We start from the raw sequence: 24023 nt of genomic DNA on the forward strand, positions 1-24023 counted from the left end.
GAGCTCTTTTCTGCAACCTTAGGCAGGAGCTGCCTCTGTGTGCTCACTCACTTCATGATGCACACCGGAAGTCCCAACAAACCCCAACTTTACTGCTGCCACAGAAACCACAACGGGGCAATTCAGGAATCAGTTGGTATTTTGTTGAAGCTACATTTAAAATGTATCTGAAGCCTACCTTTGCCAAACTAGAGGAGTATACACTTCAGCGGCAATCACTGTCGGCACAAGCAGAATCAATTAGAGTTTAACCAGATCGCTAAGCTCTCCAAAGGATGGGACATCATTAACAGTATGCATCTCACCATTTACTTAACTTCTATTAATTAAATGCTTTCCCATTTGATTATGTACTTCTCTATACTATCCATGGCATTCTTTCAAATCCCCCATAGTTGAGCAAGTCAAGGTGGCAGATGACTGCTGACTCAATTGGCTAGCTGCCTGTGATTTAGAATGTCCACTCTTTCAATCTGCATCTGACACATGTACGTTTATCAGTGCCAGGAGTATCTTTCCTTGAGCCGTTTGAGTCTCTTTACTTTCTGAGGGATTGCTTGAAGCTACTTTATAGTTTTCCATGATGACAATCAACCACTGTTGACATTAGTGGGCAGCACAGTAGCACAAGTGGCTAGCATTGTGGCTTCACAGCGGCAGAGTCCCAAGTTCGATTCCCTGCTAGGACACTGTGTGCGGAGTCTGCCCGTTCTCCACGTGTCTGCGTGGGTTTCCTCCGGGTGCTCAGGTTTCCTCCCGCAGTCCAAAGAAGTGCAGGTTAGGTGGATTGGCCATACTAAATTGCCCTTAGTGTCCAAAAAGGTTAGGAAGGGTTATTTGGTTACGGAGATAGGGTGGAATCGAGGGCTCAAGTGGGTCGGAGCCGACTCAATGGGCCGAATGGCCTCCTTCTGCACTGTATGTTCTATGTTCTATTGTTACTGAGTTATTTTGCCTTTGCTGGAGACAATCGCCTCGTGATATGGGCCCATGAGCATTGCACAGTGAACCTTTCTTTGCAAGGTCTCAGAATCTTCCACAGTGTTGTAAATGACTGTTACTGAGTATTGGGTTTTTGGCCCAGAAACCTAACAAGAGTGCAAGCATTCACGAGAGCCTTCACTGTTGTTCCCTGATCAATAGTAGATTGCAGTGGAAATAACCCATCCTCCATCCCTTACAGATTCATGAATATGAAGCCAAGGGAACTGACAACAAGCTCCAAGTTCTGCAGGGAAACAAAACCTCAAACCTTTATGTCTCAAGGTAATTGACCCAGGGACAGACAGTATGTTCGGCCTCCGCCCATCCCTTGCTCATCCTTCATCAACCCCCTCATCTTTTGTTCTATCATCGGAGTGATCCGTGCTGTATCCAGTGCTTTGACATTTAGTATTACTGTCTGTATGTTGTCAAGTATCTATCTGCATTATGGCCTGATGCAAGCCTGGTGTTAACAATTATGGCTGAGCTCATTCTTTGTTCAGTGCACCGACCACAGACAACTTGATTTTCTGTGACTAGCATAATGGGTAATGTGATTGCATGAGTGCAATTGCCCATTTGGGTGTTGCATCAATATTATATGAACAATTAAGCACAATAAGTGTTTATGCATGCATTGATGCGACATATTTCAGTATCATAAACTGTTTAATGTACGCACCTGGCCTCAATCCAATTCCATAGGTGCAGTGCTTTACTTAGCTTCTTTCCCTATTATGACTACTAAACAAATGCTCTTTGAAAATAGTTAAAGGCTTACTCTGCTAAAGGACCACCGGTGCCACTTGCCCTCCTGTTGTGTGCCAATTCCATCTAATGTAACAGCTGCACATGTCACCGGAAGGTGATTTCAGCTGTATAAATTATTTTTTGTTGTACCATACATTTCCACACTGTGAATATATAATATAATTTGCATCAGTCTACGGTTTTACTAGTTCTACCTTCTTTGGAGGATCCTTCATAGCATTGTCCTATGTGGGTGCAGAAATCTTTGCCTATAAATACCAACTCTTATATCCATCATTTGCAAACTAAAACTGGCCGAAGTTACAACTGTTATTTATTCATTTCTTTGTCTGATTAAGTCACTTTTAGAATTTATCTCAAAGTGCTCAGGGATTTAAATTGAAATTAGTTTCTATCAAAATTTTTAATCACCATGTTAAGTCATGGGGCACAATCTGACCAAGATAAAACAGAGTCCGTTCTGGCCAAGATTAGCGGGTTGGTTCCCGGCACTTGTAGCTCTGTTTAACGGCACTCTGTCTTGCTTTCGTGCCCAAGCGGCGATACGGCCCTCCAAGATCACATTTGGCTTAATTTTCTGCACTGAGGAGCTCTGACGTGCGGAGCGGCTCAGTGCAGGATAAGATTTTTAAATGACCCCTTGGCGCAACCCTCAGACCTTCCCAACTCACCTGTGGGGGTGGTCCTCGAGCCCCGCCCGCACCCCACCACATACTGGCAGGGCACCCCCAGGGCGCAACGACAGCTTGGCACCTTGGGACTGGCACCCAGGCAGTGCCCCTGGCAGCTTGGCAGTGCCACCTGGGCACTCTGGGCGACATCAGCAGTGCCTGGAGGCCGACCTCCAGTGGACCTCTGATCGCCTGGGAGCCCCCCCCCCCACCCCCACCCCCCTCCCAAGTTACCGTTCTGCCTGGTCTCCATTTGTTGGGACTAGTACAGAACGGCCCCCATCTAGGGTCTCCTCAGTGAGGCCGGTAGATGGCGGGTGGCTGATTCATCCAGCTTCATCGCGGCTAAATGGGCTCTAAAACTCACTTAGCTGCGTGAGAGGCGGGACCCAGATTGTGACGTCTCGCGAGATCTGGTTAGATCTTGTGAGGCATAACTCTGTGTGGAGTCTGCACGTCCTCCCCGTGTGTGCGTGGGTTTCCTCCGGGTGCTCCGGTTTCCTCCCACAGTCCAAAGATGTGCGGGTTAGGTGGATTGGCCATGCTAAATTGCCCGTAGTGTAAGGTTAATGGGGGGATTGTTGGATTACGGGTTACGTGGGTTTAAGTGGGGTGATCATTGCTCGGCACAACATCGAGGGCCGAAGGGCTTGTTCTGTGCTGTACTGTTCTATAGAACTGTCGGGAATCCCAGGAGATAGATAAGCTGCAGAGCTGGGCTGAGAGGTGGCAGATGGAGTTTAATGCGGAAAAGTGTGAGGTGGTTCACTTTGGAAGGAGTAACAGGAATGCAGAGTACTGGGCTAATGGCAAGATTCTTGGTAGTGTAGATGAACAGAGAGATCTCGGCATCCAGGTCCATAAATCCCTGAAAGTTGCCACCCAGGTTAATAGGGCTGTTAAGAAGGCATATCGTGTGCTAGCCTTTATCAGTAGGGGGATTGAGTTTCGGAGCCACGAGGTCATGCTGCAGCTGTACAAAACTCTGGTGCGGCCGCACCTGGAGTACTGCGTGCAATTCTGGTCACCACATTATAGGAAGGATGTGGAAGCTTTGGAAAGGGTTCAGAGGAGATTTACTAGGATGTTGCCTGGTATGGAGGGAAGGTCTTACGAGGAAAGGCTCAGGGACTTGAGGTTGTTTTCATTAGAGAGGAGAAGGCTGAGAGGTGACTTAATAGAGACATATAAGATAGTCAGAGGGTTAGATAGGGTGGATAGTGAGAGTCTTTTTCCTCGGATGGTGATGACCAACATGAGGGGACATAGCTTTAAATTGAGGGGTGGTAGATATAGGACAGATGTCAGAGGCAGTTTCTTTACTCAGGGAGTAGTAGGGGTGTGGAACGCCCTGCCTGCAACAGTAGTAGACTCGCCAAATTTAAGGGCATTTAAGTGGTGACTGGATAGACATATGGATTAAAATGGAATAGTGTAGGTCAGATAGGCTTCAGATGGTTTCACGGGTCGGCGCAACATCGAGGGCCGAAGGGCCCGTACTGCGCTGTAATGTTCTATGTTCTAGGCCTCTCCCGGGATCTACTGGCTGTGTCCTGCCCCGATTCTGGTGGGTCATGGCCGGGGTATCCCGCCAATAATCATGCTCTTCTTCAACATAATCTTACTCTGGCTTGTGGAGCAGTAGACAAGCAGTTAGCCCAGTTACAGGTTGCCAATATTTGTGGGGCTAGCTTCTCAGGCTTCATCTGTCAAATGCACAGATCAACAAGGCTTCAATGCATATTTAGATCATTAAGTTAGATTCTGCAAATATTTTGTGTAACCATTTATAATTACTTCGTCTTAATGACTACTATTAATACCCAGCTAACATTTTCATCTATATAACTTGTTAAGTCACTCTCAACTGCTTGAGAAATGTGAAATGGCAATTATTGCAGATGTGTCATAATTGGCAATCTTTCTTGCTTTCCCCATTAGCAAATTCATGTTGCCCAAAGTCAGCCACAGTAAAATTAAAAGCATGCATAATTTTGATTATTAAACACCATGGAAAATATGATTATTCAGTTTTTGAGGAAAAGAAGGAAAATATTCCCCAACGTATACTATAACCCACAGCTTGGCTAGTGGTGCTATGCATAACACAAACATAATATAACCATAACATTAGGAGGAAGATTATACTAAAGCAATACTTAGAGACTGGCTGAGAGCAGGCACTAATGTGCAGTAAAAAAACACTTCCGTGGAACAAACTTAACAAAAGCAATGTTGTGAATGTTTTTATCCTGATGTTGCAGCCTCTTGTGCCGTTTGGCTTGTGCTCTGTTTATATCCTATCCACTCGATGCTGTAATGAACATTGCTCCCCTGGAATGGATGATTTTACACTCAAAGAAGTGGACAAACTACCATAACAATTTAGGTAATTAAAAAAGGGACTTATCTCACAAGAGTCATATATTTTTCACCACATGCACTAATCATTATGGGCACTATTGAAGTCAGGTTTGTAAAACTACAATTGCTACAGGAGGTAACTTTTACATTTCATTGACACCATTTGACTTGTCTATAAACATGAGAACATTAAAAAATAGAAGTGAATAGGTCATACAGCCTCTCACCCCTGCTCCACCATTCAATAAGATCTGATCTTAGCTTCAACTTAATTTTCCTGCCTGTTCCCCAGATTGGTCGACTTCCCGAAAGTCCAAAAATCTATCTAGGTCAATGATCTAGTCTCCACAGCTCTCTGCAGTAATGAATTCCAAATGCAAGTGACCTTCTGAAAGAACAAATTCCTCTTCATCTCTGCATTTAGTGGGCGACACCTTATATGGCCCCTAGTTCTAGATTCCCCACAAGGGGAAACATCCTCTCAGCATCTACCCTGTCAAGCACCTTCAGAATCTTATGTTTCAATAAGATCATGTCTCACTCCTCTAACTTTTAACCTGTTCAACCTTTCCTCAGGAGGCAACTCAGTCATCCTAGGAATGAACCTAGTCAATCTTCTCTGAACTACCTCCAATGCAAGTATACCCTTCCTTGAATAAAGAGAATATGAAGAAGAGCATGATCATTGGCGCGATACCCTGGCCATGACCCACCGGAATCGGGGCAGGACACAGCCAGTAGATCCCGGGAGAGGCCTCCCCTGGGATTCCCGACAGCTGTTATGCCTCACAAGATCTAACCAGATCACGCGAGATGTCACAATCTGGGTCCCGCCTCTCAAGCAGCTAAGTGAGTTTTGAATAAAGAGACCAAAACTGTATGCATGGTCACACAGACAGCTGATTCTTCCCTACATTTATACACCATTCCCCTTGCAATAAAGGTCAAGATTTAATTTGCCTTCCGATTGCACCTTGCTAATTTTATGTTTCATGTCCAAGGACACCTAAATCCCTCTGTACCAAAGCATTGTGTAGTCTCACTCCATTCAACTAATATTTTGCTTTTCTATCCTTCCTACCAAAATAGATAATCTCACTTTTCCCACCTGATTCTTCATCAACGATATTTCGGCCCACTCATAATCTACCTATATCCCTTTGTAGACTCTTTGGGTGAAATTTAATGAGGGGCGAACTGACGTCTACTGCCAAAACTGGAAACACCCCCGCGGACCTAATTTCCAAGAGCATAGAAGGAGTTAAGTCCCTAATAGGTAGCAGTGACCCCTCTGCTGGGCTTCCCAGCTCCACAGGGGACATTTAATTGCAGGGGGTTACCCCAGTAGGGTGGAATCCACTTCCCAAGAATTGTTGAGCAATCAGAGACTCCCAGCTGTCCATTATCGGCAGTGCCACTGGGAGCACTCATTATGGGATCCCTGGAGAAAAGTAAGAGACGGTGGATTGGGGGGGGGGGGGGGGGGGGGGGGGGGGGGGGAGGAGGGGGGGGGGGGGGGGTCACAGGGACGGACAAGAAGTGCAGGAGGATGGGAGAAAAGGGCAGGGGGTTGGCTGTCAGCGGGCCTCTCCATCCCTATACCAGGAATCTTAATTGGGCAAATTTTGTCAGTCTCCCTACCTGCCCACTTAATTCCCCATTTAATTGGCATCCAGGCGGAAAGGCCACCCACAAGCCTTCCCATTCTGGACTTAATCAGGAGGGGAGGTGGGAGCCACACTCCGGCGCCTGTTCGGGTACACTGAGGGAGAATTCAGAAGGTCCAATTCACCTGACAAGCATGTATTTCAGGACTTGTGGGAGGAAACCGGAGCACCCAAAGGAAACCCACACAGACAAGGGGAGAACGTGCAGACTCTGCACAGTGACCCAAGCTGGGACCCTGGCACTGTGCTACCGTGCCACCGTGAATATATTTAAGGCTGAGATACACACATTTTTGATATCTCAGGAATCCAAGTTATCTGAGGAGCAGGAAGGAAAGTGGAGTTGATGGTATTGAGTGGCAGAGTATCAGCTCAAGGGGCTATATGATCTACTTCTATTGCTACTTCTTATATTCTCCAGGTCTACCACTAATCTTCACAATATTGTCTCCCATTTCTTTCAATTCGGCACCATACTTAGTTAGTCACGGATGGCTCATCTTTCTTGTTCAGTTCCTTCTTTCTCGATGAAAATATCTTTGATGAGAATAAAGAAATATAAACAAACATTACACAATGTTTTGACACAAATTACCTTGATGAGTTTATTTAGAAGGTACATTAAATTACTTGCAGTCAAATAGCCTTAGAATTATTTAAAATGGAGAGATAAAAATTTTGATTTTAAAATAAAATGAGCATCTGCACAGTTCTCAGCACATATCCAAATTACGTAGAACTGCTTGTCAGAGTATTTAACAACACCCATTGTGCATAATTGCACCTTGGCTCCATTTAGTTTTATCCCTCATTTTTTATAATAAAAACTGCAGTCGATAGATATGGATTGTTCCCCTTGAATGTGATCTGGCAGGCGTCTAACCCATTAAATTCTGGTTACACTGCAGTAATTCAAAAATTGCGTGTTGCGTTCATATAATCTTTACAAGAATTACACAAATTGCTACAGTGTCAGTTTGACAAAAATAGGAGATAATTGCCAAGGCAGAGCTAAGGAACAGATGACTACAATCAGTATACTTTCAACCCAGCATTTGGGAAGTGAAGGTCACCCCCATCTCTTATGACAGAAGAACATTTGTTGGTAAACAAATTAATCTTTCTAAAGGTCACCATTTGTTTAAGTTTTTATCCAGCGCTTGTCATCTGGAATACAAGACAAGTCTGTCATTCAGCCACGCAGGGTGCAACAGAAACGTGCTGCATGGATGCAGTAATGGTGTTCCAGTGTGTTTCAGCATTCTTTGGTAACATGGTGCCTGATTGGGATGCTATGGGCTGCTGGTTTACAGCTGTCTGTGGGCAAGATAGAGGTCCAGCCATGAATTACAATAAGATAGGTCCATACTTTCTGACTGGTACAAGCTGGACTTCTGCCTGGAACTGACATTTTCAGTGCTATCAGCCAGCACATGTCTGTTTTTCCTCCTTTTTTTTCTCTCTTTTTTTCACTTTCTGCTACTTCTGCTCTTTTTATAATTCTCATAAAGCAACGCTTGAAAATTCAGCAAAGTTCTGCATCAAGTGTACTCTGCAGACATTTTTTGCTACATCATCAAAACAGCCACATTGCTTATAAATGAGTATTGAAGTGGTAACTGTTTGCCCGTTTTGATTGCAATATCCTTATTTGTCCCCTACATTATTTATGTCACAAAACTGTCCTCTATTTTGAAGCAGTGTTATTCCACATTGAGCATTTAATTTTTTAACAGTCCCCAGAGAAAACAATGGCAGACATGTGCAGCGACCATGCCTTAAAGAATTGCTGTGATTGCTAATTTTTCTTACATATTACCAGTCACTGCACTTCAAAGTAATGTACTCTGAATGAAATACCGAGCAACATTTCTGAGAAATGTAGTATGCACTAATATTAAAAAATGTTATGTTTACTGTGGTAAAAGGCCTTGAAAGAGAGAATGGAGTGCTGCCGATACTCAGAAAAAGTTTAATTAGATACATATTTCTTAATGATAATCTTTTAATATTTTTAATTTGCACAGAATTAGTATGCACAGAATGCCGCAGCAATGTTCTACTGTAATCCAAAGGATCATTGCAGGGACTGTAGGATTTTGTATTGAATAACTTAGAACATTTTTTGACAAATAAATAGGGTAAGAGACAAAAAAATCCGTACAGGGCCAAAAGTGAATATTATTTTTGGGAGTTTCTACTTTCTATACAGAAGCTGGGATAGCTGTCTCCCAATAGAATTTCCTTACTTGTTTTGCTAAACAGCAAAGAAAAGTCATGCGTACCACACTGAGTTCTGGCTCTCTCAATATCTCCATGCCAGACAGGTCAAAAATAGAGGCATAATTCTGCTGAAGAGCAGTGGTGAAAGGTGGATCGTTTTTGGAAGTGGTGGCGCATCATTCGTCTAAATTAATGGTGTGTAAGGCCCTTAATTACTCATAGGAGAGATGTTCATGGACCAGAGTTGAACTGAAGTCCTTCAAGTGAAAGGGCTAAAAGTGAAATGTGTCTCAACATTTCTCTTCAGCTAATTCAACTTTATGTGAGATGAATATAAAACTTGCGGAAGAGGCAAGATTCAGATTTAAAAATATAGAACTTAGCAAAAATAATTTATGCTGGAATTATTTTGTGCATGTACAATAAAAAAACAGTAATTGCAAATAGAAAGCCTTTCAACTGAAAGCTCAAAAAGGTGTAGTAAAACTAGCAGTAATTTATTACAAGTGAGTACCACATTAACTTCAGGTGTCAACGAGGAAGCATTGCGTTTTGACCCCCTGGTGGGCTATGCTGATGTTTGCTGCAAGTGAATGTGCATGAAATTCACAACAGAACTTCATAACCGGAATTTCTCACAATGAAAAAGAAAATTAAATCGTAGCTTTCTTTTCCAAACAGGCACCTTTGCAAAAACTTATTAAAGGTTCTACAGTTGGTACACTCGCCATTTTGCCTGCTTCCCACCGTGAAGATCCAACCCTCCTTCCTCCATTTGTATCTGAGAAAGATGCAAAAAAAGGTCAGTGGCACTGGAGCAGATCACAGGATGTTTTGGGTAATGAAGATAGGTAGGAACCAGGGACGGGATTCTCTGACCCCCCCGCCGGATCGGAGAATCGCCGGGGGCCGGCGTCAATCCTGCCCCCACCAAGTCCCGAAGTCTCCGGCACCAGAGATTCGGCGGGGGCGAGAATCGTGCTGCACCTGTCGGCGCCCCCCCCCCCCCCCCCCCCCCCCCCCCGGCAATTCTCCGGCCCAAGAAAGGCCGAAGTCCCGCTGCTGTAATGCCGGTCCCGCTGGCATGAATCAAACCACCTACCTTACCGGTGGGACCAGGCGGCACGGGCGGGCTCCGGGGTCCTGGGGGGGGCACGGAGCGATCTGGCCCCGGGGGCTCCCCCCACGGTGGCCTGGCCCGCGATCGGGGCCCACCGATCGGCGGGCGGGCCTGTGCCGTGGGGGCACTTTTCCTTCCGCCTTCGCCATGGTCTTCACGATGGCGGAGGCGGAAGTGACCCTCTCCCCTGCACATGCGCGGGGATGACGTCAGCAGCCGCTGACGCTCCGGCGCATGCGCGGACTTCCGGCAAAGTCCCTTCGGCCCCGGCTGGCGTGGCGCCAAAGGCCGTTCCCGCCATCCGGCGGGGCGCCAACCACTCCGACGCGGGCCTAGCCCCTCAATGTTAGGGCTTGGCCCCTAAAGGTGCAGAGACTTCCGCACCTTTGGGGCAGCCCGACGCCGGAGTGGTTCACGCCAGTCCATCCCGCCGGGACCCCCTGCCCCGCCGGGTAGGGGAGAATCCCACCCCAGTTCTAGAATTTTGTTCGACTATGTTAGTCATAACTATGGAAACTTGAAAACCGCAGGTATTTTCAGTGTAAAATTTGTGTTTTTAATGGGACGGGATACCACTTATCCCATATAGAACAGAATGTCATCAAGCTCTGTCTGAAGCCTCGACATAAGTAGGAACAGGACTTCTTCACACTCTGCGACATTATCTGTAAGCTTGGTGGCAGGCTGCTTCGTGCACCCAGTGTTTTCCCAGGGCATGCCTATCAGTTTTAAGTAGCCCTCGCACGTATAGTTAACATCTGAGTCCTCTGCAGCAGGGCTAGTTTGCATTCCTGTTGTTGTGTCCCACCCCTTCGCCCTAGTGCCTGCATATCACCATGTAAAAGTAGGAAGGGGAAAAAGAGGTTACGGTGTGAAGAAACCCTGTGTGACCTCTCCTCCAGCATTGCCATTGCTGAGGCCATGACACATCCCTTTCCCTTGATTGTCAGTTGCTTACTTCAAGAAGGGAGAAGGTGTGCCGATGGGCTCAGTCTCCTCTGCCGTCCGCTTCCTGCCGGGAGTTGTGCATGACCTTCTCTTGAATAAAAATATGGGAGTGCGATATGACATCCCTGTGAGATCTTTAGAGAAAATGCCTGTCGTATTGAATAGCTGATATGCAGTGCACTTGGCATAAGGTCTGGTGAAGTGGGGACTGCGATATTGGTGAGTGTATGAATATGAGGAGAAGGACATCCGGTGGCGGCAATGCGGAGCTAAGCCACACGTTCGGCAGCTCCCGCTTTTTTGGGAATTTCAGAGCCCGCAACGGAGCTGTTTTGACTTTCCCCCGGGGGGAAACACAGCCAGAGTCCCCAGCAGCCGGTGGATGGACTCGCAGTGGAGCGTTCCAGAAGTCGGCATTACCACAAAGAAAGGCAAGAGGCAGAAAAAGCAAGATGGCAGGGAAGCAGCAGCAGCGTGGCAGCAGTGGGCGCGGGAGCAGCAGGAGCTGCTTCAGCGCTCCTTCAAGGAGCTCAAAGCTGAGATTTTGGAGCTGTTTAAGGCCTCGCTGGACAAGCTGGTGGCGATTCAGACGGCTCAGGCCGTGGAGATTCGGGAGCTGCGGCACAAGGCTTCGGAGAATGAGGATGAGCTTTTGGGCCTGGCAGTGAAAGTGGAGTCGCACTGCACAAGAAATGGCAGGCGAGGATGGAGGAGATGGAGAACCGCTCCTGCCAGAAGAATCTACGGATTTTGGGACTCTCGGAGGGGCTGGAAGGTTCGGATTTGGCGGCCTATGTGGTCCTAATGTTAAATTCGCTGATGGGTGCAGGATCGTTTCGTGGTCCCCTGGAGCTGGAAGACGCCCATTGAATGCTGCAGCGGAAGCCCAGGCCGAACAAACCCCCCAGGGTGGTGCTGGTCCGTTTTCACCGCTTGGTCGACCGGGAGTGCGTGTTGAGGTGGGCGAAGAACGAGAGGAGCAGCAGGTGGGAGAACACGGACTTTCGGATTTTTCAGGACTGGAGCGCGGAGGTGGCGAGGAGAAGAGCTAGCTTCAATTGTGCGAAAGGAGTGCTCCACAGGAAGGGGGTGAAGTTTGGCCTTCTACAGCCGGCTCGCCTCTGGGTCACGTACAAGGACCGCCAGCTCTATTTTGACTCTCCGGAGGAGGCCTGGGCTTTTGTCCAGGCTGAGAACTTGGATTCAGACTGAGGACTGGGGGGAAATGTACTTTGTTTGGAGGCTTTGCCCTCTTAGGTATCCATTCGCCTATATTGGCTGTGTTTGCTGATGGTTGTTTCCTGTTTGTTTTCGCTGTTTTCGCTATTTTAGTTATGGGTTATTTGGGTTCTTTCGGGGTTTCTTTGGGGCTGTTGGTTATTTATTGTGGTGCGTTTTTTGTTTTTTCCACTGGTGGGTTGGGGAGTAGTTTGGGGTCCCGATGGATGACGTTTCCGTCTTTTTCCCACGTGTTTGGTCGAGGGGCGGGGCTCGGGTTTGAAGCGCGGGCTTTCTTCCCGCTCCGGAGGAATTCGGGGCGGGGCTGGCGCTGGTAGGGAGGGATTGGTGGCTGTGTTGCATCCGGGGGGGGGGGGTGGTTTTTGTCGTTATGGCGGGAGTAGCTGGGGTCAGCAGAAGTCAGCTGACTCACGGAAGCATAATGTTGGGGGTAACGTAGGAGGAGGAGGGGGGTGGGGGTGCCGGGCTGTTGCTGCGGGGACTGTGAGGGAATGGATGGTGAAGGGGGGCGGTTGGGAGGGGATTTGCCACCATGGGGAGCGGGCTTGGGGGGTTCCCTGGGCACGTGGTGGATTGAGGAAGGGCTATGGCTGATCGGCGTAGAGGGAAGGGGACGGCCCCTCGGGTTCAGTTGGTCAGATGAACGTGAATGGTCCGGTGAAGCGATCCCGGGTCTTGGCTCACTTGAGGGGGCTGGGAACGGATGTGGCTATGCTCCAGGAGACGCACCTCAGGGTTGCGGATCAGATGAGGCTAAGAAAAAGTTGGGTGGGACAGGTGTTTCACTCGGGGCTTGATGCAAAGAACCGTGGGGGGGCAATTTTGGTGGGTAAGAGCCTGTCGTTCGACGCGTCCAAAGTGGTGGCGGATAGTGCAGGTCGATATGTGATGGTGAGTGGGAGACTTCGGGGGAGAGGGTGGTCTTGGTTAATGTTTATGCCCCCAACTGGGATGATGCGGGCTTCATGCGGCGTATGCTGGGCCTGATCCCGGACCTGGAGACAGGGGGATTGATTCTGGGTGGGGACTTTAACACGGTGCTAGATCCGGCTCTGGACCGCTCGAAGTCTAGGACGGGCAGGAGGCCGGCAGCGGCCTCGGTGCTGAGGGGGTTCATGGATCGGGGGGTGGACCCTTGGAGGTTTTTGAAGCCGGGGGGTAGGGAGTTCTCCTTTTTCTCCCATGTTCATAAGGCGTACTCCCGGATTGTCTTTTTCGTGCTTAGCATGGCGCTGATCCCGAGTGGTGGGGGCGGAGTATTCGGCGATAGCCATTTCTGATCATGCTCCACATTTGGTGGACCTGGAGCTGGGGGAGGGGAAGGATCAGCGCCCGCTGTGGAGGTTGGATGTGGGGCTTTTGGCAGAGGAGGAAGTGTGCGGGCGGATCCGTAAGGGTATAGAGGGGTATCTGGAAACCAATGACAACGGGGAGGTGCAGGTTGGGATGGTTTGGGAAGCGCTAAAGGCAGTAGTTAGAGGGGAGCTGATATCTATTCGGGCGCACAGGGAGAGGGGGGAGAGGGTCGAGAGGGAGAGGCTGGTGGAGGAGATGGTCAGGGTGGATAGGAGATATGCAGACACCCCGGAGGAGGGGCTTCTGAGGGAGCGGCGCAGTCTCCAGGCGGAGTTTGACATTTTAACCACCCGTAAGGCGGAGACGCAGTGGAGGAGGGCACAGGGGGCGGTGTATAAGTACGGGGAGAAGGCAAGTCGGATGTTGGCTCAGCAGCTCCGGAAGCGGGAGGCAGCTAGAGAAATTGGGGGAGCCACAGATGCAGGTGGGAACTTAGTGCGGGGTGGAAAGGACATCAATGGGGTGTTCAGATCCTTTTATGAGGGGCTGTACCGGGCGGTACCCCCCAGGGAAGCAGGCGGGATGGACCGCTTTTTGGATAAGCTGGAGTTCCCAAGAGTAGGGGACGAGCGGGTGGAGGGTTTGGGGGCCCCAATTGAGTTGGAGGAGCTGGTGGAGGCGTTGGGAAGCATGCAGACAGGGAAAGCGCCGGGACCTGACAGGTTCCCGGTGGAATTTTACAAGAAATTTTCAGATTTGCTGGGCCTGCTGCTGGTGAGGACCCTGAATGAGGCCAGAGAGGGGCCGGGGGGGGGGGGGGGGGGGGGGGGGGGGGCTCTGCCCCCCGACGATGTCCAGGGCAATTATCTCTTTGCTCCTGAAGCGGGACTAGGACCCCCTTCAGTGTGGGTCTTATAGGCCGATCTCGCTACTTAACGTAGATGTCAAGTTGTTGGCAAAGGTGCTGTCCAGGAGGGTGGAGGATGTGGTCCCGACGGTGATCCATGAGGACCAAACGGGGTTTGTAAAGGGGAGACAATTGAATGCCAACGTGCGGAGGCTCCTGAATGTTATGATGATGGCGGCTGGTGAGTCAGAAATAGTGGCTTCCATGGATCGGAGAAAGCTTTTGATAGGGTGGAGTGGAGTTACCTGTGGGAGGTGTTGCGGAGGTTTGGGTTTGGTGAGGGGTTCATTAGCTGGGTGAGGTTGCTGTACAGCTCCCCGGTGGCGAGTGTGGTGACGAATGGGAGGAGGTCAGAGGACTTTCGGCTTTCCAGAGGGACGAGGCAGGGGTGCCCCTTGTCTCCCCTGCTCTTCGCGTTAACAATGAGCCCCTGGCCATGGCGCTGAGGGACTCGAAGAGTTGGAGGGGGATTGTGCGGGGGGGGGAGCACCGGTTGTCGCTGTATGCAGATGATCTGCTGTTGTATGTCGCGAACCCGGCTGAGGGGATGCCAGAGGTGCTGAGGATACTTGAGGAATTTAGGGACTTTTCGGGATATAAGCTCAATGTGGGGAAAGCGAGCTGTTTGTCCTGCACCCGGGGGTCAGGGAGAGGGAGATAGGGGAACTCCCATTGAGGAGAGCTGAGGGGAGCTTTAGGTATCTTGGGGTCCACGTGGCTAGGACCTGGGGGGCTATGCATAGGCTTAACTTTTCGCGGCTGGTGGGGCAGATGGAGGAGGAGTTCAGGAGGTGGGATGCGCTGCCGCTCTCGTTGGCGGGCAGGGTTCAGTCGGTTAAAATGACGGTGCTCCCGAGGTTTTTGTTTCTTTTCCAGTGCCTCCCCATATTGATCCCGAAGGCTTTTTTCAGAAGGGTGAATAAGTCGATTCTGGGATTTGTGTGGGCGCGGAAGGCCCCGAGAGTAAGGAGGGTACTTTTGGAGCGAAGAAGGGAGGTAGGGGGCCTGGCGCTGCCCAACCTGTGTGGATATTATTGGGCGGCGAACATGGCGATGATTCGCAGGTGGGTGACGGAAGGGGAGGGTTACACATGAAAGAGACTGGAGGTAGCGTCCTGTGCAGGTACGAGTCTGGAGGCTTTGGTGACAGCCCCACTTCCACTCCCCCTGACAAAGTACTCCACGAGTCCGGTGGTGGTTGCGTCCCTCAAAATCTGGGGACAGTGGAGGCGGCATAGGGGGGAAGTGTAGGCCTCAGTTTGGGCCCCGATACGGGGCAATCACTGTTTTGCGCCAGGGAGAACGGGTGGGGGATTTGGGAGTTGGCACAGGGCCGGCATCAGACAGTTTGGGGACCTCTTCTTGGATGGGAAGTTTGCGACTCTGGAGGAGCTGATGGGGAAGTGGAACCTCCCCCCGGGAACACTTTAAGGTATATGCAGGTCAGGGACTTTGTTAAGAGGCAGGTGGAGGAGTTTCCGCAGCTGCCGCCAAGAGGGGTGCAGGACAGAGTGCTTTCGGGGACGTGGGTCGGGGAAGGGAAGATCTCGGCTCTCTACCAGCTGATGCAGGAGGAGGAGGCCTCAGTAGATGAGCTCAAAGCGAAATGGGAGGAAGAGCTAGGGGAAGAGATTGAGGATGGGAAGCACTGCTCAGCCTAATTCAGCTGAAGGTACTGCACAGGGCTCACATGTCGGGGGCAAGGATGAGCCGGTTTTTCGGAGGGGAAGACAGGTGTGTGAGGTGTTCGGGTGGCCCGGCAAACCACACCCATATGTTTTGAGCATGTCCGGCTCTGGAGGGGTTTTGGAAGGGGGCGGCGGGGATTTTGTCGGAAGTGGTTGGGTCTAGGGTCAGGCCGGGCTGGGGGCCCGCGATATTTGGGGTAGCTTCGGAGCCGGGAGTGCAGGAGGCGAGAGAGGCCGGCATTCTGGCCTTTGCGTCTCTAGTAGCCCGGCGCAGGATTCTGTTACAGTGGAGGGATACGCGGCCGCCGAGTTCGGAGACCTGGGTCAACGACATGGCTGGGTTCATCAAGTTGGAGAGGATGAAATTACCCTGAGGGGGTCGGTAGAGGGGTTCTTTCGGCGGTGGCATCCCTTCTCGATTTCCTGGCGAAGGGGTAGAGAGTGGTCGGTCTCGGCAGCAACCGGAGGGGGGGGCGGGGGGGTGGGTTTGGGGGTTGTTTTTGCGGCGGTGGGTTTGTTATGTTATTTTCTTCTTTCTTGTATTGCTATTTGTTATTATTATTTTGGGGGGGGAGAGTTCTTTTTCTTGTTTTGGTGTGGAACACGCCTTGTTTATTTTAATTTGCGGGGAGAAATTTGTTATTGTTATTAAAAAACTTGAATAAAAATTATTTAAAAAAAAAAAGAATATGAGGAGAAGAAGGTGAGTGAAGAGTGTTGCAGTGATCGTAGAAGTGTGAAAGGAAACGGAGAAAGGGAAAGTTGTGAGTCTTGAGGCCAGAGGGATGAGGAGAAATAAGAGCAATGTTTTACCTTGACAGCTCTGCTGAGATCGTTGAGTATTGTCTGGTATTGCAGCCATGTCCTTAGCATTAAGTTCCTGGTATTGGCCTCCTTTGCGATCACTTCTCATTGGTGGCAGAAGTGTTGCCTGGAGACTTTCCTACTTTTTGTCTCTAAGTGCACCTCCTCTTTAACGGGTGATGGCAGTCTTTAAGCGGCACAAGGTTTCTGCCAATGCCCCCCCCCCCCCCAATCCAATCAAGTATGTGGCCAGTGAATTCCATTACTTGCATTGGCTACAAACCAGAATCATTTCAATGAGATCCTAACACAAATTTACCATGTTGCCTGGGACCACAGACATGATCAAATTTCTAGACCTCTCGGTCGGGACTGAATTTGAAGCTATAGCATAGAGATGAACACCAGGGCACATAAAACACAGCCCCGTCCCTAAAGCTACAACATACTGTTCTACATCAAATCACTATTTTGCATTACTCATAGATGCTGCTGATGGTATTCTCCTTTTCTCATAGGTATTCTGAGTTTGATTGAACGAGGCTTAATTCCTCCAGCATCTGACTTGACTGTTGACCCACCTTTTGTTCAACACAGAGCAGCAAAGATTCACGATATCGAAGAGAAATATAAGAAACCAGCTGCAGAAATATTTGGTAAAGATAATGCTAAAGGCTATATTGTCTGGTTTGTACAAATTGCAGTCTAGTAAAGGCATTGTGTGGTGTAGCACTAAGCCAAGCGCTCCAGAAAGTCCGAGATTCAGTTCAGGTCTATGCTGAGAATGACTGGTCTTGTTCAAGAGCAATTGGAGGCCTTGGCCGAAAGAGAGGGGAAATCAGTAGTTCAGGATTCTCACTCCTGCTTGCTTTTTGGTTATTCCTGCTGAATATGAAGGTGTGCGTATGCGTTTGCTGAGTACACAATTAGGCTGGGTTATTATCACCTCCTTGGTCAAATTACCTGTTAACACTCACCGCTTGGGCTCCCGGTTCAAGAATAGTCACACAAGCAAAGTACTGGTGGGAAACCAGTACCTTTAGGACAACACCCATCACTATTCAGCAGCTGGGGAAAAGAGGAGTTAAAAATAATAATACCCAAAAGTAGGACAGCATATTGGGATAAAAAGTATTGTTCGGAGGCAAAGAAAGAATAATAAGAATATAGAAATAGACACAATTTTAACCATGCAATTCGCATGGTGCAGAATCTTGCCAGAGTACCCATACCGAGGATACATTATGCAGAATTGTGGGATATGATTCATGTCCTATAAGTGACCTGGCTCATGAGAACGAAAGTCATGGATGAATTATGGTCAGTGTCACAAGTAGGATATAAATCATTATCCCATAGGTCTTTGTAACTATTCTGTTTAGACTATACATTAAAAATTAATTGGGTAGAGAGGTTAAAAAAAGACCGGTTTAATGGTGCACTATATTCCTCTGAGCATTGGTTTCAGAGTGGCTGGAGGCAGTGTGAGCCCTCATTACTGTATCGTGTGGTATGGATTGTGAGTGTTTACACTTTCAACATTACCCTCAAACAAATTCTCAAAGGAAAAAAAAAAGGTTCCGGTAATTATAATCTGAAGTCATGTAATTTTCATGGAGATTCAAAATATTATTACTTTGTTCCACTTAGAAAGGAAGAATTTATATAGCTCCTCTTACAGCCTCAGAAAATCCCAAAGCTCTTCATACCCAATGAATTACTTTTTTGAAGTGTAATCACGTGTTTTATTGGAAAATACCATCATCGCCAATTTGCCCAGAGCCAGGTTTCACAAACAGTAAATTAAATAAAAGCCCAATAAATCTGTTTCTTGACAGTGTTGGACGAGGGTAAAAGTTTGATCACGTCACTGCAAAAAAAAAACCTTGCTCCTCTTTGAATAGTATCTCGGGATCTTTTACATTAACCCAATAGGTTGGATAGACCATGTTTAAATACCTCTGCCAAAAGACAGCCTCCTTAACAATGAAGAACCCCGGTCATTACTGCACTGAATTGTCAGCCTAAATTAAGTAAAACTTGATGATCGTTTGACAGAGACAAACAGGCTACCAACTGAGCTGGGCTGGTGTCTTGTGATGAACTTTGTGCTTAATAGTGGGGGGAAGTCAATTGCTAAGGAATGGACTACTTTGTCATTCAGGGATGCTTGCTCACCTTTGCAATCCACCTGATATTGGCATGCTGTATCCAGTGATGCTTATTTGCCATAGGAGATGTGATGAAGGTGTTGCATGTAACAAACATGGTAATAGCCACTGCCCTGTTACATTTGTGCACTGAAGACTCCTGGTGCATTTTGGAAGAGTGTAGTAGTAGTAATGGTTCCTCCTGTGGATGTCTTCACTTCCTGGGAAGAGCCAATCCTGATCCATATGTTGTGTGCAGGAGATTGTGCAACAAATGTCACAACTGTGTTGCAATCTGTTTTGAGAAGCAGAACCTTGAAGGTGGGTTTCCTATGGCATGTCCAGATACAGAGTAATCACAGGTGTGGTCAAAACATCTCATGGGTGGTTGCACTTGCATTTGTTGAATCCTTATAAACTCCTCTTACTCGTGTATTAATGTGTATTGTGGGACATTCAACAGCCCAAAAGCTGTATAAGAAGGATGGGTTGCATCTAAACTGGAGAGGCATAAATATCCTGGCAGCGAGGTTTGCTAGTGTCACATGGGAGGGCTTACTCTAGGATGGCAGGGGGGTGGGTACCAGAGCAATAGGTCAGAAGATGAAAGCATTGAGGGAGAACTAGGGAATAGGGCCAGTATGGCTCTGAGGAAGAGCAGACAGGGAGATGTTGCTGAAAACAGCGGGTCTGGTGGCCTGAAGTGCATATGTTTAATGCAAGAAGTATTACGGGTAAGGCAGATGAACTTGGAGCTTGGAATAGTACTTGGAACTATGATGTTGTTGCCATTACAGAGACCTGGTTGAGGGAAGGACAGGATTGGCAGCTAAACATTCCAGGATTTAGATGTTTCAGGCGGGATCGAGGGAGATGTAAAAGGGGTGGCGGAGTTGCGCTACTGGTTAGGGAGAATATCACAGCTGTACTACGGGAGGACACCTCAGAGGGCAGCAAGGCTATATGGGTAGAGATTAGGAATAAGAAGGGTGCAGTCACAATGTTGGGGGTTTAAAACTGGCCTCCAGCAGCCAGCGGGAGATAGAGTAGCAGATAGGTAGACAGATTTTGGAAACAAGTAAAAGCAACAGGGTTGTTGTGATGGGAGACTTCAACTTCCCCAATATTGACTGGGACTCACTTAGTACTAGGGGCCTGGACGGGGCAGAGTTTGTAAGGAGCATCCAGGAGGGCTTCTGAAAACAATATGTAGACAGTCCATCTAGGGAAGGGGCTGTACTGGACCTGGTATTGGGGAATGAGCCCGGCCAGGTGGTAGAAGTTTCAGTAGGGGAGCATTTCGGGAACAGTGACCACAATTCAGTAACTTTTAAAGTGCTGGTGGACAAGGATAAGAGTGGTCCTAGGGTGAATGTGCTAATTGGGGGAAGGCTAATTATAACAATATTAGGCGGGAACTGAAGAACCTAGATTGGGGGAGGATGTTTGAGGGTAAGTCAACATCTGACATGTGGGAGGCTTTCAAATGTCAGTTGAAAGGAATTCAGGACCGGCATGTTCCTGTGCGGAAGAAGGATAAATACGGCAAATTTCGGGAACCTTGGATAACGAGAGATATTGTAGGCCTCGTCAAAAAGAAAAAGGAGGCATTTTTCAGGGCTAGAAGGCTGGGAACAGACGAAGCCTGTGTGGAATATAAGGAAAGTAGGAAGGAACTTAAGCAAGGAGTCAGGAGGACTAGAAGAGGTCACGAAAAGTCATTGGCAAATAGGGTTAAGGAAAATCCCACGGCTTTTTACACATACATAAAAAGCAAGAGGGTAGCCAGGGAAATGGTTGTCCCACTGAAGGATAGGCAAGGGAATCTATGTGTGGAGCCAGAGGAAATGGGCAAGGTACTAAATGAATACTTTGCATCAGTTTTCACCAAAGAGAAGGAATTGGTGCATGTTGAGTCTGGAGAAGGGTGTGTAGATAGCCTGGGTCACATTGAGTTCCATAAAGACGAGGTGTTGGGCGTCTTGAAAAATATTAAGGTAGGTACGTCCCCAGGGCCAGATGGGATCTACCCTAGAATACTGAAGGAGGCTAGAGAGGAAATTGCTGAGGCCTTGACAGAAATCTTTGGATCCTCACTGTCTTCAGGTGATGTCCTGGAGGACTGGAGAATAGCCAATGTTGTTCCTTTGTTTAAGAAGGGTAACAAGGATAATCCAGGGAACTACAGGCCGGTGAGCCTTACATCAGTGGTCGGGACGTTATTGGAGAGAATTCTTCCAGACAGGATCTACTCCCATTTGGAAGCAAATGGACGTATTAATGAGAGGCAGCATGGTTTTGTGAAGGGGAGGTCGTGCCTCACTAACTTGATAAGAGTTTTTCGAAGAGGTCACAAAGATGATTGATGCAGGTAGGGCAGTGGATGTTGTCTATATGGACTTCAGTAAGGCCTTTCACAAGGTCCCTCATGGTAGACTGGTACAAAAGGTGAAGCCACACGGGATCAGGGGTGAGCTGGCAAGATGGATACAGAACTGGCTAGGTCATAGAAGGCAGAGAGTAGCAATGGAAGGGTGCTTTTCTAATTGGAGGGCTGTGACTAGTGGTGTTCCACAGGGATCAGTGCTGGGACCTTTGGTGTTCGTAGTATATATAAATGATTTGGAGGCAAATGTAACTGGTCTGATTAGTAAGTTTGCAGACGACACAAAGGTTGGTGGAATTGCGGATACCGATGAGGACTGTCAGAGGATACAGCAGGATTCAGATCGTTTGGAGACTTGGGCAGAGAGATGGCAGATGGAGTTTAATCCGGACAATTGTGAGGTAATGCATTTTGGAAGGTCTAATGCAGGTAGGGAATATACAGTGAATGGTAGAACCCTCAAGAGTATTGAAAGTCAGAGAGATCTAGGTGTACAGGTCCACAGATCACTGAAAGGGGCAACACAGGTGGAGAAGGTAGTCAAGAAGGCATACGGCATGCTTGCCTTCATTGGCCGGGGCACTGAGTATAAGAATTGGCAAGTCATGTTGCAGCTGTATAGAACCTTAGTTAGGCCACACTTGGAGTAGAGTGTTCAATTCTGGTCGCCACACCACCAGAAGGATGTGGAGGCTTTAGAGAGGGTGCAGAAGAGATTTACCAGGATGTTGCCTGGTATGGAGGGCATTAGCTATGTGGAGCAGTTGAATAAACTTGGTTTGCTCTCACTAGAATAACCAAGGTTGAGGGGCGACCTGATAGAAGTCTACAAAATTATGAGTGGCATAGACAGAGTGAATAGTCAGAGGCTTTTCCCCAGGGTAGAGGGGTCAATTACAAGGGGGCATAGGTTTAAGGTGCGAGGGACAACGTTTAGAGGAGAAGTACGAGGCAAGTTTTTTACACAGAGGGTAGTGGGTGCCTGGAACTCGCTGCCGGAGGAGGTGGTGGAAGCAGGTATGATAGTGACATTTAAGGGGCATCTTGACAAATACATGAATCGGATGGGAATAGAGGGATACGGACCAGGAAGTGTAGAAGATTTTAGTTCAGACAGGCAGCATGGTCGGCATGGGCTTGGAGGGCCGAAGGGCCTGTTCCTGCGCTGTAAAAAAAAAGAATATCAATTCTCACCCTTTGTAATGTGAATGCCAGCAGCAACCAGAAATAATGAAATAAATTATTATTGGGGGAGAAAACCCAAAGATGGAGCACTCCCCAACAAAACCAACTTATGTTGGAGCTGAATGCAGTAAAGGGGAGATTAAAAAATAAAAATAACCCTTGAAAAACTTACCCTTTGCCCTTCAGTAACAATAGCTTGCATTTCTACAGCACCTTTAATATAGTAAAATTCTCAAGTACATCAGAAGAGCATTATTAGCCAAAGTTTGATACCATGCGACAGAAGAAGATATCAGGATTGAAGAGGTATCAATTTTTATCCCTAAGGCTTTTTTCAGGAAGAGGAACATGGCGCTCTCACGTTTTGTATAAACTGATAAGACCCCGAGGGTGAAGAAGGTACTTTTGGAACAGGGGCGCAGGGAGGGGGGCTTATCCCTTCCGAATTTTATGGACGATTACTGGGCAGCCAACATATCGATGGTTAGGAAGTGGGTAGTGTGGGAGGGGCCCATGTAGGAGTGAGTAGAGGCGGCATTGTGTAAGGGTACGAGTTTGGAGGCTTTGCTAACGACGCCCCTGCCGTTCTCACCGACTCGGTACTCCACAAGTGGGGACAATGGAGACAGCACATGAGATTGGATTGGATTGGTCAGTGTGGTCACTGATCTGTGATAATCACCAGTCCATTCCGGGGGGGGGGGGGGGGGGGGGGGGGAAGGGGCTTTAGGAGCTGGCAGTGGGCAGGGATTGAGAGATTTGGGGATCTCTTCATTTAGGAGGGCTTGCCGAGCCTGGAGGCATTAGAGGAGGAGTTTTGAATTGCCGGGTGGGAACGGGGTTTCGGTACTCTACAGGTACGGGACTTTGTCCGGAGGCAGGTTCCAAGCTTTCCTTGCCTCCTCCTGAGGGGATAAGGTAATGTCAAAAATGGGGGTTGGGGAGGGGAGGTCTCGGAGATATACAAGGAATTGATGGAGTAGGAAGGGGCCCCAATCGGGGGAGGTGAAGAGGAGGTGATAGTAAGAGTTGGGAAGGGAGCTGGAAGTCGGACTATGGGAAAAGGCCTTGAAGAGAGTTAATTCATCCTCGTCATGTGCCAGGCTTAGCCTGATCCAGTTCAAGGTGGCTCATAGGGCCCACATGATGGTGGCCCAGATGAGTAGGTTTTTTGAGGAAGTTAATTAGAATGTTAATTTGTTAAATTTGTTAAACTGCGAAAATTACAAATGCTTCAATAAAATATTTTCTAAAAAAAAAAGGATAGAAGAGGTATATTTTAAGGAAGCAGGAAGGGAGAGAGGCAAAATCAAAAGAGATGATTAAGTCGAGAATTCTCGCCATGGCAGTTGAAAGCATGGCTGCCAATGGTGGAGCACCTAAAATCAGGGGTTTGCGAAAGAAGTGCGGAGGAGTGCAGAGATTGTTTTAAAATTTAAAATTTGAGAGACCTACTTCAGCTGGTGAGGTCTCAATCTTGTGTGTATCTAGTTGTAATGCATAATGCTCACTCTATTGTAAACTTTGGAAATCACCATTCAGAATGGTTTTTAAAGATTGGAATGAGAGCATTATATAGACCTCAAATGATGCCTCTTAAAATCGGATGCTTTAACAAAT

The 24023-nt window shown here is 48.0% G+C and overlaps 1 protein-coding gene across 5 annotated transcripts in view; it reads left to right on the plus strand.

Annotated features, from left to right (window-relative positions):
• The window catches only part of iqch (IQ motif containing H), a 250122-nt gene that overhangs the window by 65473 nt on the left and 160626 nt on the right, over nt 1-24023 (plus strand). For all 5 annotated transcript variants that reach the window (XM_038813308.1, XM_038813305.1, XM_038813307.1 and 2 more), the window contains 2 exons: nt 9362-9482; nt 17201-17338. In XM_038813308.1, the coding sequence (XP_038669236.1) occupies nt 9362-9482; nt 17201-17338 (259 nt within the window). The remainder of the gene's footprint in view (nt 1-9361; nt 9483-17200; nt 17339-24023) is intronic.

Source organism: Scyliorhinus canicula, chromosome 12 (genome assembly GCF_902713615.1).
Source record: "Scyliorhinus canicula chromosome 12, sScyCan1.1, whole genome shotgun sequence".
Lineage (NCBI taxonomy): Eukaryota > Metazoa > Chordata > Chondrichthyes > Carcharhiniformes > Scyliorhinidae > Scyliorhinus > Scyliorhinus canicula.